The sequence below is a fragment of the Camelina sativa genome, chromosome 2 (genome assembly GCF_030686135.1).
Source record: "Camelina sativa cultivar CO46 ecotype springtype chromosome 2, ASM3068613v1".
Classification (NCBI taxonomy): domain Eukaryota; kingdom Viridiplantae; phylum Streptophyta; class Magnoliopsida; order Brassicales; family Brassicaceae; genus Camelina; species Camelina sativa.
Genome location: NC_141881.1, coordinates 29,656,385 through 29,679,685, shown reverse-complemented (window position 1 = coordinate 29,679,685; position 23,301 = coordinate 29,656,385). Strand labels below are relative to the sequence as shown.

The window sequence follows — 23,301 nt, the reverse complement described above, 5'->3', positions numbered from 1 at the left end:
TTTTTTTGTCATTATCTCAAATTAATCTTATTAAATATTAACTTTTACACATGTCAAAATCTCAGATTAATAACTTGACACGTGTCAAAATCTTGTTAATGACTAACTTTCAAAACCCAACTTTATATAATAAGATGATTACGATATTAAAACAGATACGATATGAAAAGATTTTGATTGGTAGTCCAAATTCAAAACACCAAAAACTAAGTGAGGGAGATTTGGTTTGGAAATGAGATACACATCAATGTAGGTCCTTTTCAAGGTTTTGTTTAATTATTAGGTAGGTACACACAAATTTGACCCAAAGAAAACAACTAACGTGACAACGATTATTTAAAGTTTGTGATTTTTTTTGTTTTTTAGTTCAATAGATAAACAACTTCAGAGGACAATTATAATAACTTTCATCATAATAATCATAAGGGATTGTAGAAAGAGTAGTGAAAACAAAGAAGAGTAGCTAGGTCTCTTCTCAAGTAAAGCAGAGCTTTTAGTTAATGTCGTTCACCAACCACAAACCGCAGATTTTACGGTACGACAGCCTCAAGAAGCTTTTCATACACTTGTCTAGCAGATAAATCCTCGACCTGATTCAGGGGGAACATAAATCAAGAATAGGTAAATTCATTCAATCCGACAACCTGTTTTTTTTATCACCATTTCTAGAGGTCCTTGTGCCATAAGTATATAAGCCAAAAACCCTAATTATCTAGACTCTAGAGCTAAGAAAATCAATAAGCTTTTTTAAGAATTCCAGAAGCTCGTTGTTAGCTTCTCCACGAGCTGCTGGTGCAGCAACCGTTACACGAACATCATCAGCATTTACCCCTGCATAGAGAAAAAGCATGGACCAATCAAATTGTTAAACCGAAGATCCATGTCTAGTGAGTAAGAAAATAGATTCTGTGTCAGCATATGACTATGTTTTACTTGTGATTGCTGAACGTTGTGCACGGTCTTCCACTTCTATTGCAACCTGAACAAGTCCTCCGTCCAGTTGTGAGATGCAGGGAGGTACAGGTGCATCCTGTGTTGCCGCCATAACAAGTTCATTATTTAGTTTTTGATCTTGCAATTGTATAAATTATTAATAAAAACCAGTTGTACCTGTGGGTTAGTTTCTGCAGCAACAGCACTAAGTGCTCCATCAACAATGTAAATGAAAGACGTTGTTTCCAGAGACTCTTCAGCACGATAACAAACAAAAAGCTCACAACCGATACAGTTCATTCTAAACTGTCTCTCTATTTTCCCTTCACCGCTGTTAACAAATCAAAACATAAAGAAATAAACTAGTACATCCAAAAATCTAAAGCTTAAGACTGAATCCACTAGCACCTTATAAAAACTTTACTGTTTCAATAGAACTTTTCCTCCCTCGCTGACATTTAACCTAGCAAGGTGCTTCTTCTTGTCAAGTACATTTGATCTGTAGGTCTTCCTCTTGGGCATCTTCTGCAACTGGGTATCTTGTAAAGAATCTAAATTAGTATACAAACACTATACAATGATACCATATATGTTTTTCAATCACCACAACTTTTCCATGTTACACACTCTTAATCTAAACTCAAGGAGTACCAAACCAATAAGAAAGATTCAGGAAATAAGTAAATGTACAGATTTACATGAAACATGCAACGAGATGCCAAAAGAAGACCATAGAGAGAAAGAGACAAGTCTTTAACACATGCCAACTCTTTAGTTCATAAACGAATATCAATAACACCATAGTTGCTACCTTAAACAAAAACCTCTGAACAGAAACCATGTGAAAATATCATTGTTTGAGTCTTTGAACCTAAACGTACTTTGTTGTTAACCTTGATTAAAACAACAAGTCTACCACTTTTAAACAGTAAACTACAATGGCCAATCAAAGATTGAAACTTTCAATCATAATTCGAATTCAATGTATCTAGAAACTAAAACACAATCAAGCAAATCATTCCACATAACGCCAATTCGATGTGAGTAAGTAGGGTTCCACTCAAAGTTCAAGCAACTAAACCCTAATAAATCGGATAATTAGGAATCAGGTGGAAATAGTAGAAACGAACCGGTGATGAGAACATGAGAACCACAATGTTTGCAGTAATAAACGAAGAGATCGGAGTCGGGTCCGTCCGGCGCCGCGTCTTCGCTCGAATACGTATGCGTCGTTCTCTTCGGCATCTCTTCAACGTTCGTCGAACCAAGTTGAAACTCAGCTCTCACTTTGCAAAATAATATCTTTCACATTGCCACGGCGGCGACCCTATATTATTAGATCGACGGTGAAACACCGAACCGGCTGGCTACGTTGCCTTAAGGGTGAAAACGTCACTTCGCACTTTTAACTTTTGGTTCAATGTATTAGATTATCCGGTTGAATCTTAACCGGATTAATCAAGAATTAGTGTTTGGATTTGAATCAAACCAAGCAGAACCAATTAAAAAAAGACCCACATTATCATCCAAAACTGAACAAAATCCGGTTTATAAATGTGGTGTAAGCCAAACCGAATGTAAAAACCAACCCAAAAAGACTTGGCAAGGCTTTCTTTTACCTTGTCATTTGGATTCTGCTTTGATATCTTCTACTCACCATTCGGTTATCCGATTTATCGGTTCGGTTTTTTTGGTTATTCAGTTTTCGGTTTTCTAAAAATCACATCAAATTGAACCAAATAATAATATATTTTTTCAATTCTAACCGAAAAATTATTGCAAATGATATTTTCTTCACATGTACAAATAATATTAAATTGTATAATAGTCAAATTAAGCTTGATTATACATTATAGAGGTACAAAGCAAAGAGAGTTGAGTAATGTGAACAAAACAAAAAAAATCAAAATGCATTATCTTTTTTCGTATGCATAATTCGATTAAGAATCAAAATGCGTATGCTCCAAATTTTAAATTAAATTATAAAATTTTATATTACAAACTTTAGAAAATTATGTGAGGTGTAGAATATGATGTTTGATGAAGACTTTTGATATTTATAGAGAAATTTGTTTTTGCTTTATGTTTTGTTTATGCAATAATATTTATGTTTTGATTGTATTTTTCATCTTTATTGTAAAACATAAATTGTATGGCTATATTAATACATTGAAGTGTATCGTGGGAGTTATATTTTAAAGAAATAATACACAATAAATTATTATTATGATTATTATTAAATCTTGAAGTTATTTAAGAATTAATACAAAAATTGGCACCGACTGAATATAATCATGGATCTTCAGAATTTATCTTATGGCAATTTTATTTTTGTCTTGAAATTATTTACTTTATCTAATAAATAAATTGATCATACCAAAAAATGATATTTTCGCAAAAACAATAAAGAAATATTATATTTTATATCTATTATTATTTTAAAATAAAATGAATTGATAATATGATGTAAAAAAATGTGAACTAATTATTAGAAAATATTTAACTACAATGAAATATTATAATTTTTCATAATTTCATATCTTGATATTATTATAGACTGAAATTAATTGATCTTTTGTTGCAATTTTTTTTATTTATATTGTATTATTTACTTCCTAACAAATGATAATATTATGGTAATTATATAAAATATTGATAAATGATACCTCATCAGAAAATATATAATTACTAAATGGATATTAAAAAATGATATGATTTTTTAGTATAAAAGTATAATTAAATTTATTGAATATAAAAAACTAATGTATTTAAATTTGAGAAGAATAACACATATCAAAAGAATAGACCACCACTTATCAGCTTATTAGAGCATGAATTTGAAGAAACATTACTTTATTATGTAGGATTGTGTATTACAAGTACAGAAATAAAAAAACTAATTTTATTAGGATAAATGAAAATTTATAACAATTATTTAACACCATCCAGCTCATATTTATTTGTGTAAACAAAAGTTCTAATTTGCACCATTAAGAAAATAGTTAACTGATGAAAATTTTGTATCTGACCAAGCTGGATAATAGTAATATTTATCTTCTTTTTCCTGTAAAAAAAATAATGAATAAAAAAGACAACAATATTATAATCTCTCAAACCGGAGAATAACCGGAGAATAAATGATACTGGCGGATTTTATCGTCACGTCACCCTTATTGATTGAATGTTTGCTTTTAATTTTCATTCCGCCAAATTATAAGTTCATAGACACTATTTATGGGCCAATAATTAGGCCCATACAGGTTGAAGGTTAAGCGCATTAAAGTTACATACATTTAATTTGTATTTAATCAAGAATTAGTGTTTGGATTTGAATCAAACCAAGCAGAACCAATAAAAACCTACATTACCGTCCAAAATTGAACAAAATCCTGTTTATAAATGTGGTGTAAGCCAAACCGAATGTAAAAACCAAACCAAAAGACTTGTCAAGGCTTTTTTTCTACCTTGAGCATTTGATAGCTTCTACAGAACAAAATCATCTTACATGTTACATACATATAATATAATGAATGCCCTCTGTTCAGTTTAAGAAACTTGGAGATGATGATTCTTTTGGGCAAATGACATTACTTAGGATGTAGGTGTGCCTAACTCTGACAAAATGTTGTTCATATCCTCAAAATGTGGCCAACTCGTCTTGCTTCTTTCCTCAGCCTTGCACTCCTGCAAACAAAAAATGTGTAGATCAATCTTATAGTTGCCAATTTTAAACATGAATCTCAAATCAGCAGCTGCATACAGATTCATATGTTCAAGAGACGAACCTCGTATTTTTGAATAAGTGACGCCCAGAGAGACTTGCATTGTCCCGGGCTTCGGTCGAACCCTTCAGCTGATAGGTTTGAAGAGATCTCTTCCCACAATGCCATTCTACCTTTCACCACTTGAAATCTACTGTGCAGCTCTCCACGCACTCTGATTATCTTCTTTATCTCCTCCGGTTTCCATTTGTTCTTCCTCACACGTTTTGATGATGACTTAGTTTCAGAATCTGAGGTATCATTGTCGTCTCTGCTGCTTTCCTTCTCCTCTGACTTATTTTCATACCTTCGCTGAGTAAAGAATTATGTCTTCCTTGGTAAGTTTGAATGCATGGCTACTCCCATATGATGCAAGATTCAGGGGAGCGCGTGGTTCTGCCTGATCAGAGTCATTGTCAAATAAGGGTAACAAGTAAATTAGCTAGGAAGTCGAATTAAAACAGCCACTCCACAAGTTGACAAGATTAACTTACTTGTGATCCAGTCGTGACAATCAGCAAGTCCTTAGGAGCACATGCTTCAATGTCTTCGACTTTCACCTGCGTAAACATTAAAAAAGGATAAAGGATAAACTAATATTAGAAAGCAGAACTTGTTATATAATCATCAAACCAACATATGGCAGGTGTTGGCGCTTTGTATGTACGAACAAATTCATTTCAACCTTAGTTTATATGCTTTCAACAGATAACAAGAATATGACTCTGCACAAAATCCTTACCAACGTGACTCCTTTTGAGAGTAAAGCTTCACGATCAAAGACTTTCCCATCCAATGGTGCCTCATCAATCTGTTAATAATCAAATTGATCTCATGCAGCTTGATAACTATACAAAGGGACAGGAATAATTCATGAAGGGGTTTACTCTACCTTCCAATCTCCAGTGTGAAGAATATTACCATCAGCGAAGCGGAGGAATAAACCACTACAATCAGGAATAGAATGTGTAACTCAAATGGTCCAGCCATAAATCTCCTTCGAGTGCTAAATGTCTTAATTAAGTCTAGATTGAACGAAGATTCCGTGCTCCTTCAACCGCTTCTTTATAAGCTCTTGCACAGACAAACAAAAAGTTTTGTGAGTGAAAATGCAAAGAGAAGATTAAGCGGTGATATGACATATGCAACTAAATTCGAAACGGTGGACTTAATTCGAGAGCTCTGCAATTTTCAATTAAAATTGAAAAACCCGGTTCTTCATTAACCGGTTGATTTTGAACCGGACGGACCAACGGACCCTTGAAATTAAAATCAATTAGACCAACTCCAATAGTCAATGTTGGTGCAAAACTAAAACTAACTCCAATAGTGCTTCAAATGTTGCTCCAAATATAGAGAAATGAGTAGTAATACTTCAAATTTGGAGCAACACTTTCTTATTTACAAAATGCTTTTTGAATTTTGATTTGTTATCATTTTACAGCTAAATAAAATTATATAATTAATAATTATACATAGATAAATTTATATTAAAATCATAGTTATTAAAAATCATAGTTACTAAATATTATAAATGATGTTTAAATAAAAATGTATAAGAATATCTTGTATTTATGTTTTGTAATGAATGTTTTTTAAAAATAATATCATAATTAGTGTAAAACTATCTCTAATTATCTCTAATGGTGCTTCAAATGTTGCTCCAAAGTCCAAATGTAGAGAATTTTCTCTATATTTGGAACAACACTTTTTTATATACAAAGTGATCCCTCAATTTTGATTTGTTATCATTATATAGCTAAACAAAATTATATAATTATTAATTATTCTTAGATAAATTCGAGAGATTGGAGAGAGATAGTGAGAAAACTATTGTGAATGTAAAACATCCATAAAGACAATTACAATAAATTCTTAATTAAAATTGACAAAAAACGGTTCGGCACCACCACTCTCCATTACTACATCTTCCTAAAATTTTCCACGTCCCCGTCCTTCATGCTTCTAGGTATGCGTGTAATCTCATCTGCCTACACAAAAAGATTATTATTATCCACAATTATTTTATAAATTAATAAAAAATTATTTGAAATAAAAATACCTTTGCAGTTGCTACTTTAGTTGTTTTACAAAAATTTTGATGAATAAAAATTAGAAAATATTAAAAAGATAAAAAGAGATGAGGAAGCGTTTCTCAAAGTGCTTATTAAGCAACAATTGCTTACACAAATTCTACAAATGAACTTTTATTATTGGTTTACACTTATTTCAATTAAAACACTACCTCAACGTTGATTATAGCCTCAACGTTGTGAGTAATTTAATAAGCTACATAGAATTTTATGACTCATTATATAAAAGCATCTGTTGATCAGTTCCATATATGATCAAATATTGCAGCTGGTGATCAACATGCACTCTCTAAATGTCTTTTTCTTGCTTGGTGATGCTGCATTGAATTCTCTGGTAATATCTCAGATACTAACAAATGAAATATGTATTTATAATCTCTAATCGATCCTTATTTGGTTTCTGAATTTTCATAATTACAGAGCTTTCCATGCTTCAGAATTGCTTACTTATTCCTCTGGACAATAGCTTATGTTATCTTCCAATGGGCCCTCCACTCCCTAGCCCATATATGGTAAATAATTTCATACAAATTCCACTGATTAGTTTTTTTACAGTAATCAATCGCAACTTTGACACTATGTGTTTATTAACAGGTTGCCTTACCCATTCCTGGACTTATCATCACACTATGCTCCACTATGGTAACTTGAAAGCTTTTTATAATAATGTTTTTCAATGCCTCCTTAATTTGTTTCATTGGAAAATGTAGGGCTGATGACATTTAAATAATGGATTTCCACAGGTATTTCTCAGTTGCAGTGATGCATTTTGCCATGCTACGGAGCCTTTGCCTTGTTGATGAATCTAAAACATCGGCTATTATAAAGATGGTTTCCTGAGTCTTACCAGTATTTTATTTAGCTATTTTATTTATAAGAAGGAGAATAAAATGAATAATGTGCATCGAAATTGCATTAGAACAGAGTTCGGTGTGTGCAGATGTTGAAATATTTGACCTCTCTCTAATCCAAAATCATTACAACATTCCAATTCAATCCCTCTACAAATGATGAGCCTAAGTCTTTGGCATGCCGAGATATCCATGAGACCACCTCCATTTCCATTGCTTCCCGGAGAAATCCCATTAAATCCACCATTGTTGTTATTAAGACCAACCCGTGATTTAGACCCATGTGATGATTATTGTGATGATGATGATGATGATGATCTCCGTTACTTCCATGATCAACCATGACCAGGTCGTTGTCATTATTTACTCCCATAAGATCAAACTTGCTGTCCAGGAAATCAGTAGGTCTAGGGCTCTGCGAAAGTAAACCCCCCCCCCCCCCCCCAACACTTGCTCTCCAAGAAACCAACGTTACTGTGCTCCGGAGTTGAGTAAGACCCCATAATCCCACCAAAATGTGAAAATCCTAGAGGTGAGTTTTGGTAATTCTGATGAGAATGTGCTAAAGCCATAAGATCAGTGGTATTAGTGGTAACGATGTCAGATGGCTTTTTGCCGAAAGAAGTGGAGGAGGAGGAATTAGAGGAAGATGGTTTCTTGTTTTTCCGGCATCCACCCCCAACTGGAATATTCCTTAGAGTGCCGCCTTTGGTCCAGTAATAGCGACAAGTCTTGCAGAAGTAAAGAGGCTGAGAGAGACTATAGTTATTGTAGTAACAGAACTTAGTGTGTGTTGACTCGCAACGAGGACACTTTTGAGGATGGTCGTGAGGCTGAGAGAGGCTATAGTGCTGCCAGCAGCCAGTATGTCGGCTGCTGATGGAGAAGTCTTCGAAGAGTCTAACATGCTTCCTCCTGATGACTGAGCTTCCTAACATTTACAATGCACAGAAATCGTCGCTACCACCGGTGAAGAACCTCCGATCAAAGTCGCCGGTAAAGTTGATAACGACAGCTGAAGAACAAAAGAGAGACTCTCTAATTCACTTAGAAACTTCCTCTCGATAAAACTAAAACGCCGTGTTTAGTTAAAAATTATTCTAAAACGCTGCGGTTAATGAATTGGAACGGCCCACTTATTGGCCCAATATGTAATGGATCAAACGGTAACGTGTTGAGTTCCGGAACCGGATGGGTCAATTTTATATGTAACTAAAAATCTTCTAATATTATTTTCTACTTTTAATGGTGTTACATATGGTTATTATTGGTCAGAGTCTCTCTCTTTGAAATAGCCAGTCAAAAAATTGTCACTTCCATATGCGATTGTTAAGAGTTCTACAGTCAATTTTCAAAGTTACCATTTTATTGGCTTGACTGACATATATAGAAAGTTAACAGAATGAAGATAAAAGGGTTGGTGATTTTGTCTTAATAAATAGAGAAAACTTCGTTCCCACTGAGTAAATATAAGCATTATATATCAAATTATATACATAAAGATTTCAAATTAGGAAGAGAAATGGAGAAGAAATTGAGTGTGGTGGTGATGGTGATGATGATCGTTTTGGCTGTAATTGGAACAGAAGCAGTAAATCATTTGTGTATATTCAAATGTGAAATCACATGCCGCGATCCAGAGTTCAAGTCAAACTGCTTTAGAGAGTGTATGGCCAAATGCGAGCATCCTTCATCTACAAATGCCTTTCACTCAACTAATTCACACTCGCAGTAAATCTCTTTTTCTTTAAACTGTTTCTTTAAATGTATATATGCATGTATCATGTATGTATGTGTGTGTGTGTCTTGTGTAATAGTAAAATTGACATGGTTTGTAATATATGTTGACAAATAATGCAGGATGGAGACTAAAGGGATGGAAGAAATGCGAGTGTAGAGAAGATAGTTCAAAAATTCTAGTTGTGGATACTTTACGTTTTCTTTTCTTTTTTTTCTTCTACATGTAAACGGATATCTATAATAAAATGAATATTAATAATAATATTAAGTTTCTTTAGATTCATGTGAAAATAGGATCGATGAACAAATATTTTAAGTGATATTATCATATTTCAATTTTAAACAAAGTACTTTTGGAGAAACAGTGGTGGTGTGGTTTGCCGCCACATGGTTTCACTCTTCATGTCCACATGTTCGACTATATTGGCTCTCTTTCAGATGAAGTCTTAATTTTCGTAGTCAAGAAGAATCTCGGCTCGGTTGTGTTCGGCCACTTGTATTCTTCTAGGTTTGTTTAAAATTTTTGTCATTTAGTTTGTATCTAGATATGGTTGTCTTCGTTGTGATCGATCTCGGAGAAGAAGCCCATCATCAGGTCATTCTTTTTGTGGTACTAGCTAGTATCACTATCGGTATAACACCGGTAAAAACAAAACAAAAAAATTGCTGAGTTTGTTTAGTCAGGTTTGACAATGACACCAAATTATGATGATATCCCCAATTTTGGGATTTTTGGGATTTAGTCCTACTCTTTTATAAAGTGTGAGCCTTTTTATTTCATACTGGTCTACTGGTCTACGTACTCTTTAATTATTTGATTTATTGTTATCTTTCATGCATGGGATCGTAAGTACCCCTTCTAGGTTCATTGCTTTTTAAGTTTTAACTAATAGAACGAGACGACAAAGAACAAGGCAAAATCAGGTGATCAGTATAATCTTGTTATTACTCTCATGAGAAAATGAAAGGATGCATGATAATACGGTGAGTTTAAAGGATAAACGGTGCAATTATATTTATCAATAATTGACTTTTATCAATAATAACAATTAGTAAAAGGTATATATATGGAATTTGTATATATTAGAATTTAGAAAACAATAAATTGATAATAGTTTAAAATATTGTTTGTGATCGATCATGCATGTGCTGTAACAGACATAAGAAGATAATTAGCATCTTATTATATGTGTGCACAAATAAAAAAAAGCATCTTTTTTTTTTTTAACATTTATTTTCATTTATTTCGAAAAAGAGTTTATAAAGTTACAGAGAAATGATCCACATACGGATACATTTATGAACATAAATAAGGAACGATACAACAAAAAAAGTGAATTTAACGATGCTTCTTGTCTAGAAGAGCTTACTCGCTAACAGATAATCAAATCTGTTATTTTTCTTCTTCGTGTTTGAACCCAAGTCCACCCCAAGTCGTTGCGACTCTTGGCTATCATCCAACTATGAAAATACCAAATTCACTTCGCAATCGTTTAAAACACCAACCGGCAGAAGAAATTGCAGATGATCATTCGCCGGAACCAAACTCTACTGAAGAGATACATAAACTGATAATTATAATAATTACTAATACTAATATAATCCACAGACTTCAATCTTCACTCCAATATCAAGTTTTATCTTGAGACTTCTTAGCCTTCAACTTACGTTAATTGGTAGATAAATTATCTACCATAATGATTTTGGGATCCCATACTCATCGATCAAACTAGTGGAAACGACCACGCTTGAATGATTTAGGAATAACCACCATTGCAAAGCATCATAACGAATAGTCACTATGAGACCCTACCAACGATGTCCCTTGAGGAAGCCTCCGTGGATGTGTGTCAAAGCTGCTGACGTTACAAGGAAACCACCATCGCACTCAAGACAAACAGAATCACTTAATTGTACAAACTAGAGAAAAGATTAAAAACCCGGTCCATATTGAAGAAGATGAAGAGACATATGTGTAGATACATAATTACAAATAAGAAGACAGGGCACGGTACCGACACAAAAGATGCATCGGCCACCGGCCAGATTGGATCGGAAAGAAAAAACTCTCAGATTCCAAAAACCGTTAAAAAAAAAGCATCTTATTATATAAATCTTCGTTCTTAAAGTTATTAATTCACCAGATCGTGGCACGTGTTAATTTTAACAATCAGAGATTAAAGTTAAAAACTCACCAGATCATGACACGTGTCAATTTTAACAATCAGAGATCATAGTTAGTAAATCATCAGATCGTGACACATGTCAATTTTAAAAAGTTAGTAACTCACCATATTGTGACACGTGTTAATTTTAACGATCAGAGATCAAAGTTAAATACTCACTAGATTATGACATTTGTCAATTTTAACGATTAGAGATCAAAGTTAGTAACTCATCAGATCGTGACATATGTTAATTTTAACGATAAAAAATCACAGTTTTCGAGCTTGGTAAAACAAAGCATAATATAATTGTAATCTTCTTATATTAAAAACAAAAGAACTAAAATAAATATATTATGTGCCATCCATATCTCTGTTACAAAGATTCTCAACCACTACATGGTAAAATAAATATACTATGTGTCATCCATATTTGGTAAAAAAAGTTCTTTATATATTTTTGAAAAATTGTTTTAGATTTAAGATTTATTTTTTCAAACAATTTTTAAACCCGCACATCATGCGAGCCCTTATCTAGTTTCTGTTTTTTTAAATACATATAAATTGAATATATATCGTTATAAATTGAATATATATTGTTTTTACCTAAATATTTCACTAAATAATTTTATAGGTGGTGTGGCAGCCTTATAACAATTGTGACCTTAAACTGTCGGAGAAGTATGCATCTCAGTTGCCTATGGTCTTTTCACGCACACCATGTTCGTGCTTTAATGAAGGTGCGTATAATCGTCCAGATGTGTGTTTTAAGCAATTAGGATTAGAGAAGTCGCAAGTCAAAACATTGTGGCCAAAGATTAAGAAAAGGGGGAAATTGAAACTGAGCAAACACAAAAACAAAAATTGGAAATATATCAAATCTTACTATAAATTCGTGGCTGAGGAGTAGACTAAGCGATATGAAAATTTTATCTGTGAAATTGCTCGAGATGAGGTGACGAGTGTTCTTGAGGTGAGTTGATTATTTAAGTTGTTTTTTTTTGTTTGTCTTTGTGTACTTCGTATTATTGTCTTTGTCTCCTTAATAACAAAGTTTTATTAGGGAGGAAGAGTTGTAAGTGGTGGATATTCTACTTGTCATTCTTTTCAAATTAAACATGAGAGGCCTTATTTGGTCGAAGAGTATGAAGAGGTGATTTTGAATTCTTGATTTAAAAATCAACTTTGATCAAATAACTGAAGAAGGAACAAAATTAAATCAAGAATTCAAAATCACCTCTTCATACTCTTCGACCAAATAAGGCCTCTCAGGTTTAATTTGAAAAGAATGACAAGTAGAATATCCACCACTTGCAACTCTTCCACCCTAATAAAACTTTGTTATTACGGAGACAATGACAATAATACGAAGTACACAAAGACAAACAAAAAAATCAACTTAAATAATCAACTCACCTCAGGAACACTCGTCACCTCATCTCGAGCTATTTCACAGATAAAATTTTCTTATCGCTTAGCCCACTCCTCAGCCACGAATTTGTAGTAAGATTTGACAGATTTCCAATTTTTGTTTTTGTGTTTGCTCAGTTTCAATTTCCCTCTTTTCTTAATCTTTGGCCACAGTGTTTTGACTTGCGACTTCTCTAATCCTAATTTCTTAAAACACACATTTGGACAATTATACGCACCTTCATTAAAGCACGAACATGGTGTGCGTGAAAAGACCATAGGCAACTGAGATGCATACTTCTCTGACAGTTTAAGGTCACGATTGTTATAAGGCTGCCACACCACCTATGAAATTATTTAGTGAAATATTTAGTTAAAAATGATTTATATTCAATTTATGTGTATTTAAAAACAGAAACAAGAGTTTAAGGTCTTATGTCTTTTTCTTCCATCTCTTGAAGCTTCTTTTGGTAGTATCCCATAGACTTTACGTTCTTCGTGTCTTTATTTGGATTACTCAATGCCTCCATCCACCCCAAAATCAAGGGAATCCGGATGGTAGAGAATATAGAGGTGATGATCCACATCTTTCTCTAAGGCATGGAAACCGCTCTAATGCAAAAACCTATAAGAAAAAAGATAAAGAACAATAATTGTCATTGTACATCATTGATTTATTATGAATCATATTAATTAGCTTTTGTTTTTTTAAAGAACTTACCATGAGAGCATACGAGAAACCACATAAGCTTGTGAAATTCCCAACTTTCTTCACTTTTTCTAGAGATTCTTTCATATTCGCCAACATAGCTGCTCCCCAAGCATAGTGGTTGACATTGTTCAATCCAAGAAGTGGTAGGTACATGGGAGAAAAGAGCTGCTGTTGTTTGGGAGAATGACTTCTCCCAACAAGAAGAGGAGATAAGCCGGCTCTAAGTCAATCTCCTCCCCTTGTGGTACCATCTCAAATTCCAGCTTCAATCTTGAGAGATCAATCCGGGACTTCATCATTAATGACTCAGCCCTCTCTTCAGTTATCTGAAAATGATGCATGATTGTATCCTTGAAAGTGAAGCCCTCTCTTCATTTTCGACTGAACTTTTTAAAAATTTATATTTAAATGACTCTTAACCCATACTTCGTACGCAGGGGCGGACCCAGGATAAAAATTGAGGGAGGTCAGTTACAGGGGAAAAAATATTAATTTGACAGATAGGGGGTTTGAACTCGGGTATGGGGAGGTCAACAGTGCAGAATTTACCATATGTTCTACTGAAATTTTACGTAATTACATATAAAAACAAATTATTTATCCAGTTTACCCAAGTTAGGTGACCTACCTCCTTCCTTAGTAGGTTCGCCCCTGGTCGTACGGGTAGAATACCAGTTTCTACAGAATAAGCATTGTTTTAAACAAGCAAAACGAAATGAAAAATACAATAGTGCTTCAATTTGAAACATAAAGGCTACAAACGAACGGTTGATCTTTTCTACCTACAAGATTATATCAAACAATGAACCCTGAGCACCTGAAAAGTGAAAACATGAGACTTTCAGGTTTAATTTAAAACTACTAATATATATAATACTAGAAAGTAGCCCACGCGATGCGTGGGTTATGTGTGCATTATTAATTTGAAATAAAGAATCAAGCTTCTATTCAATTGTATATGAAATATATATGTAATTATTAATATATGCCTTGAAAATTATTTTTCAACTATAATATTTTAATATATAAATTTTATATGATGCTTCATAAAAGAGTCATTTTGAGATAAAAAAAAAAAAGTTAAATTACACAGAATTGTTGAATATATTTAGACAATATGTTACTATAATAATAGGACCAATGTTTTAGTTACCGAAAGATCAATTTAATTTGGTATTTTCGTTAAGTAATTAAGATAAATTATATTTATTTACATTTTTGTCTTTTTTTGGAAAAAACTGATAAGTAGTCTAAAAAGAAAATTGTTAGACCTTACTATATAACTACTTGGATAGATAATTTAATGTTTTTTTATATATTAATTTTACTTTCATCATCTAAAATTAATACTTAACAACAAATAAATTTAAAAGAAATATCCTCTCTTGTAATCCATTTTCAATAATATTCTTATATATATACCAAAAAACTAAATTCTAAACCATAAACTTCAAATACTAAACATTATCTCTCCATCACTCTTGAATGAACTTGCCTCAATTTTTTTTTTTTGTTTTGTGAATGATTTCGTAAATAAAAAAATTTGTCTTTTATATATTTTATTTATGTACCATTTTTTTTTCTATTGCTTGCTTTTTTTATGACTCACCTCTGTATAATTAAATTTTATTTTGCTCGGTCCAAATGTTTGAAGTGTCATTGATATGCTTCCATCTTCATGGATAGTGATTCTCCACAATCCAGCCTGGCCAGTATTGTAATATGAAACAAAATCTCTTTCATCCAACAAAATGAAAATGTTGTCACAAATCATAATCCGGCCTTCTTTCCATTTATCACTGAAAATTTTAAACAGTACATTAGTTTAAAATTATGTGGGACTGTATTAAATGGTTATATTAGACAATACTCCCATGTTCGTGATTAATCCATATTTTAGGATTTTCAAACATATTAGAAACTGACTTTAGTTGCATTATTTTTTTCGATTAACAAATTTCAAACAAAAATATTCAGTTTCTTTTTTGAAGTTTACAATTTGTCACTAATTACTTATTAAAAATATATAGAAAACCTAAATTTTTTTTTTTTGTGCAACATTTTTTCTCTCTAGAAAATTGATTAATAAGGAATGGATGGAGTAGATTTTAGTGAGGAAAACATATTGTTTAATGGGGAAAAAATTATTTTACAAAATATACCTTGTCAATGCATCTATGTAACTATTCTACCAAAAATAAAATTTACGTAACTATAAAAGTTGGAAAATACTTGGCCATGTTTTCACTCTTCTTCGCATATGTAAAACACATAACACATGACATATATCTTGATTATGGAGAAAAAGAGTAAATATATTTTGATTAATTAGAAGGACCTCTTGCTACATATCAAACCTCTGTTTGATCATCGAGGATTGGAGAAGAGTACCATCATATCAAGAAACTTGACAATCTGTTTTCCTCTTGCAGCGATGATGATAAGTTAGAACAGGTTTAAAATTTAAGAGTAAATTTGAGTCCAAATATTTAAGTAAATGTCTACCTATGGCTATATATACATACAATACTATTTGAATGTTAGATAGATGTTACTCTTACGTTCAAAATATTTTATTGACAGTTACAAATTTGGGAATTATGGAATTTGGTGTCATAAGTTTTGTAACATAAATATTTGCAACGGAAATCTTTTCATTAGATTAAATACAGTTCAATGCATAGTTATTGAAATTATAAAAACGCATCTCTCTTTAATGCATGGTAAAAGAAATTTGTAACCCGCTACATGATATTAGATATAAAATTTTAATATATTTTCCATGACTTCTAGTATAATATAAACATTATACTTTCTTGCAGGTTTGAGAATTTCGTCGAGGTCTACGTCCACGATTAGTAAGACGTAAACGAAGAGGAAAAATCGTCCGGAATGCTTTCCTCCTACGTTTTTCCTACAACATGTATATCAAATAATGAAACATGAGCATTTGGAAACATGGGACTTTTATTTATTTATTTATTTATCTCAGTCCCTACAACTGAATCTAGAAGCCACACTTTCTTTTTTCAATGTTTTAGGGTCTTTTAGCAACAAAACAGAGTCAGTAAACCAATTTCATGCTTTCTATTTTCACATTTGGGGACCCCAACTGTTTTATGAGAAAATCGCATCTATCTGTTGAAAATATTTTAGTTTTCATTTAGAAAAACTTGCCTGTCGGAGCCAATGCCCTCGATCGTACTCGAATGACTTAGTTTCCTTCTTCACCTTACGTCTCATCTCGCATACCTACAACATTGTATATGAATGAAACATGAGCATTTTGGAAACATGGGACTTTTTTATCTCTGTCTGTACGACTAAATCAAGAAGCACACTTTCTTCTTTCAATTAATGTTTTGGGGCCTTTTAGCAACAAATCTTTAGTTAACATTAAGAAAAACTTGCCTCTAGCCAACCCTCTGGATCGTACTCGGCCGAATGAACCTTCTCCCTAGATTGAAAATACCCATTAATATAACCCTCCTGCATGACGACGAGAGTGGAAACAGTTAAACAGGTTAATGCTCAAATGGTTAGACAATGAAACAATGTTAATTATGATACAAGGAGACAGACAGCGAGAGAGAGGGATAACTTACTTGTTGTGTATGTTCTTCAGTTGAGAGATGCGTCCTGAAATCATCAAGGCTTTCGTAATAACAGAGACACATTTCGCAATAAAATACTGAGGTAGATTCACTTTCACTTTTACTGAACTTCTGAATAGCGCGGCTTCTTGCCTCTAGATTAGAGGAAAAAACGTGTACTCTAGTCTCTGAAACTGTGCAAAAAATTTCACTTTTACTGCAATTATGAAGGTGTTCTCTTGCCTCTGAAAGAGTGGAAAAACTTTCAATTTTACTGCACTTGCGAGGAACGTGTCCACTTGTTTCTGAAAGAGTGGAAAAACTTTCACTTGTACTGCACTTGTGAAGAACGTGTTTTCTTGTCTCTGAAACTGTGGAAAAACTTTCATTTGTGCTGCACTTGTGAAGAACGTGTCCACTTGTCTCTGGAACTGTGGAAAAGAAACATCGTAATTAGTTTAATGGTTATTTCAAACAGTACTGGATGATCGATGAGAGCACAGACAGACAAACAAACACCTGCAAGTAAGTTTTCCCAGAGCCACTCGGCAGAAGTGAGCAGGGGAGACATTTTGCGAGGCCTAGATAAATAAGCCAGAAAAAGCTTGTGTTTGTGCACTTGTAGTAGGGTGACAAGAGAAACTGAATAGATCAGATCCAACCTATCCGTTATGACCATAATAGTAGCCGGAGGAGGATTAGAATCTACCCAATTCGCAATATCTTCGTAAATTAGAGTTTCTTTGTAAGCTGTTTCAACAAAGGAAAGCAGCCATTGATCAGTAGGCACAGATGAATATTTTTAAACCGCCCCAAAATTCCAAAGATGGATAACCAAATGGACTAACCGTAACCGTTATGCACAACATAGATTCCAGTGGAAGAGAGCCCTCGCAGGAGGTGATCAGGGATACGGTTTAGGTCGCCAAAGGCAGTGATGGAGACAGGACCAGAGTAGCCAAGATTCTTGAATGCCGCTTCTAAACTCGGCCGGACCCGACGAGCATCATATCCCTTGGGGATCGGACATTCAAACAAGTCCCACCACACCGCTATCTGAGCTGTCGTGTATTCAGGCGTCGCCGGGTAGTCCCTTGCCCACTTCTCTGTTACACAGTCAACTACTTTCTGCGTAGGGTCTATAGCCTCCTGCTTGACAGAGAGTCGAAACAGAGGTAGTTGCTCAAAATATGTAGTAGACAATGAAACAATTCATATACAAGTATATATATATATATATATATAGAGAGAGAGAGAGAGAGAGGATACGTACTTCTCGTTTATGCTTATAACTCGAGAGATGCTTCCTGAAAATTTCAGGGCTTTGGGAATCGAAGTTGCAAGATTTGCAGTAAAGCGTGGCAGATGATAACTCCTGAACAAGTGGTGCGCTTCTGATCTCATTATTATCATCATCCGCGTACCCTAGTAATCTTTCCCAAACCCACTCTCTACAAGTTTCTAAGATTGTCATATATTGATACTCGATTGAATAAACCAGAAAAAGGTTGTATAGCGTCCGTTGTTGTAGCCGGGCCAGATCCCAAGCGAAGACAGTGTGCACCTGATTGGATATAATCATCATTGAAGCCGGAGCAGGATTTTTACCTCGCCATTCCACCATATCCGCATACATGAGTGCGTTTGTGCTTTCTGTTCCAGTACCAAAATAGAGCAAAAAACACAAAAAGTGAGGTTAAATGTTTAGTTTTGTATGTATATATATACTACCGAACCCGTTCACGTAACAGTGCTACTTCAAGTAGGGTAAGGATAGTGGAAATTTAAACTCTAAACTCCAGAGATCGATAAAATTTGGACTAACCTGGTCTGGTATGTGCAATAGCGACTCCAGTGGAAGAGAGCACTTGCAAGAGGTGATCAGGGGTTTGTGTTTGGTCGCCATAGGCAGTGATGGAGACAGGACCAGAGTAGCCAACACTCTTAAATGCCGCTTCTAAACTCGGACGGAAGAGACGAGCATCATAACCCTCTGGGATCGGACAGTCCTTCATGTCCCACCACACAGCTATTTTAGCAGCCTTCGCCGGTTCCTCCCACCACATTGAGACGAGACTGCTCATTCCTCTAAACCTAAAAATCAAATAACAGACACAAGTCCTTCTTACCAAAGAAAATAACAGACACAAGTCCTCGATCCGTAGTAGGGTTTTTTTCTTTTTATATACAATATACACCAAACTAAATGGGCCTAAAGTGATTTTCCTAATTCAACTCATGCTTCTAAAAGCAAATCTTATTATATAAACCTTGGTTTTCAAAGTTAGTAACTCACCAGATCGTGACACGTGTTAATTTTAACGATCAGAGATCAAAGTTAAAAACTCACCAGATCATGACACGTATCAATTTTAACGATCATAGATCAAAGTTAGTAACTCATCAGATCGTAACACATGTCAATTTTACAAAGTTAGTAACTCACCTGATCGTGACACGTGTTAATTTTAACGATCAAAAATCAAAGTTAAATATTTGCCAGATTATGACACGTGTCAATTTTAATGATTAGAGATCAAAGTGAGTAAAACAAAAATCACAATTTTCAAGCTTGGTAAAACAAAGCATAATATAATTGTAATCTTATTATATTAAAAACAAAACAACTAAAATAAATATACTATGCGTCATCCATATCAAAGTTTCACTGTTACAAAGATTCTCAACCATTACATGGTAAAATAAATATACTATGTGCCATCCATATTTGGTTGTATAATTATACTATATAACCTAGCACATTAAATTTTATATCTTTGTTTGCACAAAAAAAAAAAAAAAAATATGTCTCTATGGTTAGCCAATTTCGGACACTGAATACTGCAACAAGATTTGTGAAGGCACATGCGAAGAAAACGAAGATCATGGAGAACCGATTGGTATTCTTAGGAAAAAAGCTTGAACTAATATTTTATTATATTACAAATCTTATTATATAAAGTTGGGTTTTCAAATTAGCCACATGTCAAGTATACTGATGAAATGTTGACACGTGCCAAAAATTATTATTTTCAAAACAGCTAATTAAAAAAATAATATTAAATCTAAATAAAATTTACATGCTTATCCAAAAAAAATTCTAAATCAAAAAGAAAAATTAACAAAACTAATATATTTTCCATTATAAGCTACTTATGTTATACGTGTTTTCTCAATAAGATTTTGACATGTATAAACAAAAAAATAATTCACTAAGCATGTATATTATTATTAATAAATTATGTCAAAAGAATAAGTTGAGAATAAGTTGAGAATAATTAATAAATTATCCTCCTCTCTAGGATATTGTCGCCCTACTTTTTATTCGGGTAAAAATAAGTTGAGAATTTATGATTCGAGAATATTTGAGACGAGGTTTAAGTTGTTTTGGTAAAATTGGATACTTCTGAAGATTAAATAGGTCGTTGATCCTTAACATGATTATGACATATGTCATGTTTTGGATTGTATATAAAGGTTTTCTATTTTGTATATCTGAATTATCTAAGACTTATATATACCATCATGATTATAATTTTCAAATTTTTATTTTTATTATATTATATTAAATTTCTTTCAATTTCTCAATTTTTATTGGGTTAGTCATAAAATCATTGTAATTGAGTAAATAATTTTCACCAGTTGGTTATCCAAAATATTTGGAGTAAAAAAACTTCATGGTTAAAGAAATTATGTCACAAAATAATTTTAGTAATTATAAGAACTATAATTATGCCAAAATGAAAGTAAAGCAACATAAAATTTGTTTAATTTGTTTAGAAGACATTTTATAGGTGGTGATAAAAAGCATACTTTAACAATAAAATAATTTTGGGTGTAAGAACATATTTTTAATGGTAAAAAATAGAGTAAAATTGTATGTGGTTACTTATTAGATGTTGCTTTGATGAATTTGTTGCATGTAAAATATTTTGTGAATAAGTTGTGAAACGTTTTTGAAATTTGACAATAATAATATTTGTAATGATGAATATTTGGCAAAAGTTTTAGTGGGATATAATTTAGCTTTAAATTATTATAATAAATGTTATAATATATTAAAAATATAGAAATATAAATAAATGTATGAAGGTAAATACAAATATTCTCTAAGTTAAACTATTTATATATTTACTTTAGAAAAAAAAAATTTCTTTATATATTTTTGAAAAATTGTTTTAAATTTAGGATTTATTTTTTCAAACAATTTTTAAATCCGCACATCGTGCGGGCCTTTATCTAGTTCATTATACAAGAGAAAGGTCTTATACCAGAGTTGACGGGTCAATTGGAGCCATTCTATCCCTCCAAGCTGCCTCTAGATATGTCCTCAACGACATGCCAACAAAGACCTAGGTATAATAAAAACAAATGAAATTTTGTTCTTTTAGCTTCTCTAATGAAAATTGATGCTGCATAATTTTGTTCATTACCACCCAAGATAGGTTGTATGCGTTGAGCCAGTTGTGGTTAATAGATATCGTGTCTTCCTGTAAAAAAGATAATCGAGAAAATTCAAGAAAACAAATGTTGGTGTACATACAATGAGAGGGAAAGAGAAAGAGGGAGAGAGATACCAAGTTATATACTTGATGAGGCCACCCACTGGGAACAAAGATAACTTCACCGGGTTCTTGAATGCACTCAAGCCAGGTGGTCTGAATGCAAACCATAAAATGTGATTAAAGACGTGGTGAAAGAAGAGCTTACAGATTGAGGGAAAGACCAGCTGATTTACCTTCTTAAAAGCGGGGAATTAAGTTTCCTTCACCTCTTTAAAGATGTTATATAAACACAATACTCATCTAACTATAAGGCTAACACATGAGTGAAGAAGAAATGTGGATCACAGACACTTCACAGAAAGGTCAAAAGGTTACATGACCAATAGTAAAAAAAAAAAAAAAAGACTTGCATGTCAGACTTTAAGGAGGAGGAAGAAAAAGCCATCCTTTATTTACAACATACGTTAGTGACCAACTATAAGATCTAAATACAGCAGCGTGTAGAGGTGTCCAAGATCGATCCTGTAGGCAAGAGTACAGAAATCATCAGCTTTATCCAAAGGCCAAAACACTCAAACAGTGTGTTTGATCTTCTTACTCAGACCATATAAACAAACCGATAATCAGAGCAGCTAATTTGATCATACTTCTGGAAATTATCTCTATCCTTCATGCATATGGTAATTGTCTAGATAGATATTAAGCCAATCATCAGAAAACAGCGGCGATACTCCTGCATTCAGCACAATCAACTCTCACATTGATTACATATATAAAGATATTGGTTCTCTCTTTGCTTCACTTAATCTAAAGAGAAAGTAACTTAAACCTCAGATAAGCACCTTGACAAAGTGCCAATCTTTCAGATACAACACAACAGATTCCTTGATAGAATGATTGGCCCATTGCTCCACCAAAGTCACTAACAGACATTTCCAATCTGTGAATTCTCTTGTATCACAATCTGCAACCTGTAAACAATTCATTCCCAAAACCAAATAAAAAGATTCAAATTTTTGTTATTTCCTTTTTAACGAAGTTGGCCTATGGGAGCTAAAAGCTAACCAAAGCTACTAATAATATAGTCTTATGAAAGCATGATGAACCTTTTTACCTGAACTTTACATTTTCCGAAGTGAGTGCCAATGAAGTGGAGATTAGGGCCTCCATTCTTACAGACCCAATCTTCCCGAAATCGTCGGTGAGATCGGAGAATACTACTGGCTGGTTCTTGGCTAAGTATCTATCTATCTCTCTGCAAAAGCAGCGTCGTAACTCAAAAATCTTTACCATTGATTTTCTCAATTTTACCTACTCCTATTTCCCCAACTCTCAATATTTTTCAAGGGCTTGCCCTCTTCTGAGAATGAGAATCTCCGATCAAAAGTCGCCGGTAGAGACGAGTCGACGACAACAGCACAAAAGAGACTCTCTAACTCGCTTAGAGACTTCCTCTACAAAACGCGGCGTTTAGCCCGAAAAATATCTAAAAACGCTGCGGTTAAGGAAGGGTGAAAAAGTCCCGTTATGTACACGGC

At 33.3% G+C, this 23,301-nt stretch overlaps 2 protein-coding genes, 1 long non-coding RNA gene and 2 pseudogenes across 13 annotated transcripts; 1 reads left to right on the top strand and 4 right to left on the bottom strand.

Annotated features, from left to right (window-relative positions):
- Positions 1-609: 609 nt before the first annotated feature.
- On the bottom strand, positions 610-2,312 carry LOC104741190 (UPF0235 protein At5g63440). Of its 4 annotated transcripts, none has more exons than XM_019238336.2 (5): positions 2,064-2,312; positions 1,358-1,472; positions 1,111-1,264; positions 934-1,030; positions 610-831 (listed from the first exon to the last, which is right to left on the bottom strand). In XM_019238336.2, the coding sequence occupies exons 1-5, from the start codon at positions 2,176-2,178 to the stop codon at positions 713-715; spliced, it is 600 nt and encodes a 199-aa protein (XP_019093881.2). In that variant the 5' UTR covers positions 2,179-2,312; the 3' UTR covers positions 610-712. The 4 variants fall into 4 exon arrangements, with proteins under 4 accessions (XP_019093881.2, XP_087348200.1, XP_087348208.1 ...); XM_087492074.1 differs by having other exon boundaries at positions 1,358-1,464; positions 2,064-2,278; XM_087492082.1 differs by having other exon boundaries at positions 1,342-1,464; positions 2,064-2,256.
- Positions 2,313-7,640: 5,328 nt separating this feature from the next.
- Positions 7,641-8,958, bottom strand: LOC104757218 (dof zinc finger protein DOF5.6 pseudogene; annotated as a pseudogene).
- A 145-nt stretch (positions 8,959-9,103) lies between these two features.
- Positions 9,104-9,657, top strand: LOC147949332 (uncharacterized). The gene is made up of 2 exons (XR_015584879.1): positions 9,104-9,369; positions 9,499-9,657. It is a non-coding gene; the product is annotated as an uncharacterized LOC147949332 (long non-coding RNA).
- A 3,721-nt stretch (positions 9,658-13,378) lies between these two features.
- LOC147949331 (uncharacterized) lies at positions 13,379-14,006 on the bottom strand (annotated as a pseudogene).
- A 2,295-nt stretch (positions 14,007-16,301) lies between these two features.
- On the bottom strand, positions 16,302-23,262 carry LOC104741216 (uncharacterized). 8 transcript variants are annotated; one of them, XM_087491959.1, is made up of 15 exons: positions 22,878-23,262; positions 22,606-22,734; positions 22,362-22,496; positions 21,997-22,285; positions 21,836-21,916; positions 21,692-21,748; positions 21,530-21,610; positions 19,084-19,352; positions 18,532-18,911; positions 18,107-18,407; positions 17,778-18,008; positions 17,271-17,689; positions 17,077-17,154; positions 16,843-16,917; positions 16,302-16,579 (listed from the first exon to the last, which is right to left on the bottom strand). In XM_087491959.1, exons 8-15 carry the CDS (start codon positions 19,340-19,342, stop codon positions 16,472-16,474), a joined length of 1,851 nt encoding a protein of 616 aa, XP_087348085.1. In that variant the 5' UTR covers positions 19,343-19,352; positions 21,530-21,610; positions 21,692-21,748; positions 21,836-21,916; positions 21,997-22,285; positions 22,362-22,496; positions 22,606-22,734; positions 22,878-23,262; the 3' UTR covers positions 16,302-16,471. The 8 variants fall into 8 exon arrangements, with proteins under 8 accessions (XP_087348085.1, XP_087348084.1, XP_087348088.1 ...); XM_087491958.1 differs by having other exon boundaries at positions 22,411-22,496; positions 22,878-23,240; XM_087491962.1 differs by having other exon boundaries at positions 22,368-22,496; positions 22,878-23,226.
- Between the last annotated feature and the right edge of the window lie 39 nt (positions 23,263-23,301).

Bases quoted from the DNA above. Each gene is read 5' to 3' on its own strand.
- LOC104741190 (XM_019238336.2), bottom strand. From the start codon at position 2,178: ATGCCGAAGAGAACGACGCATACGTATTCGAGCGAAGACGCGGCGCCG. The intron at 1,031-1,110 runs GTACAACTGGTT...GCGGCAACACAG, and splicing joins CTGCAGAAACTAACCCACAG to GATGCACCTGTACCTCCCTG. The intron at 832-933 runs GTAAAACATAGT...TTCTCTATGCAG, and splicing joins ACAACGTTCAGCAATCACAA to GGGTAAATGCTGATGATGTT.
- LOC104741216 (XM_087491959.1), bottom strand. From the start codon at position 19,342: ATGAGCAGTCTCGTCTCAATGTGGTGGGAGGAACCGGCGAAGGCTGCT. The intron at 18,009-18,106 runs GTTAGTCCATTT...TTGTTGAAACAG, and splicing joins TGTTGTGCATAACGGTTACG to CTTACAAAGAAACTCTAATT. The intron at 16,580-16,842 runs GCAAGTTTTTCT...TACATGTTGTAG, and splicing joins GAGGGCATTGGCTCCGACAG to GAAAAACGTAGGAGGAAAGC.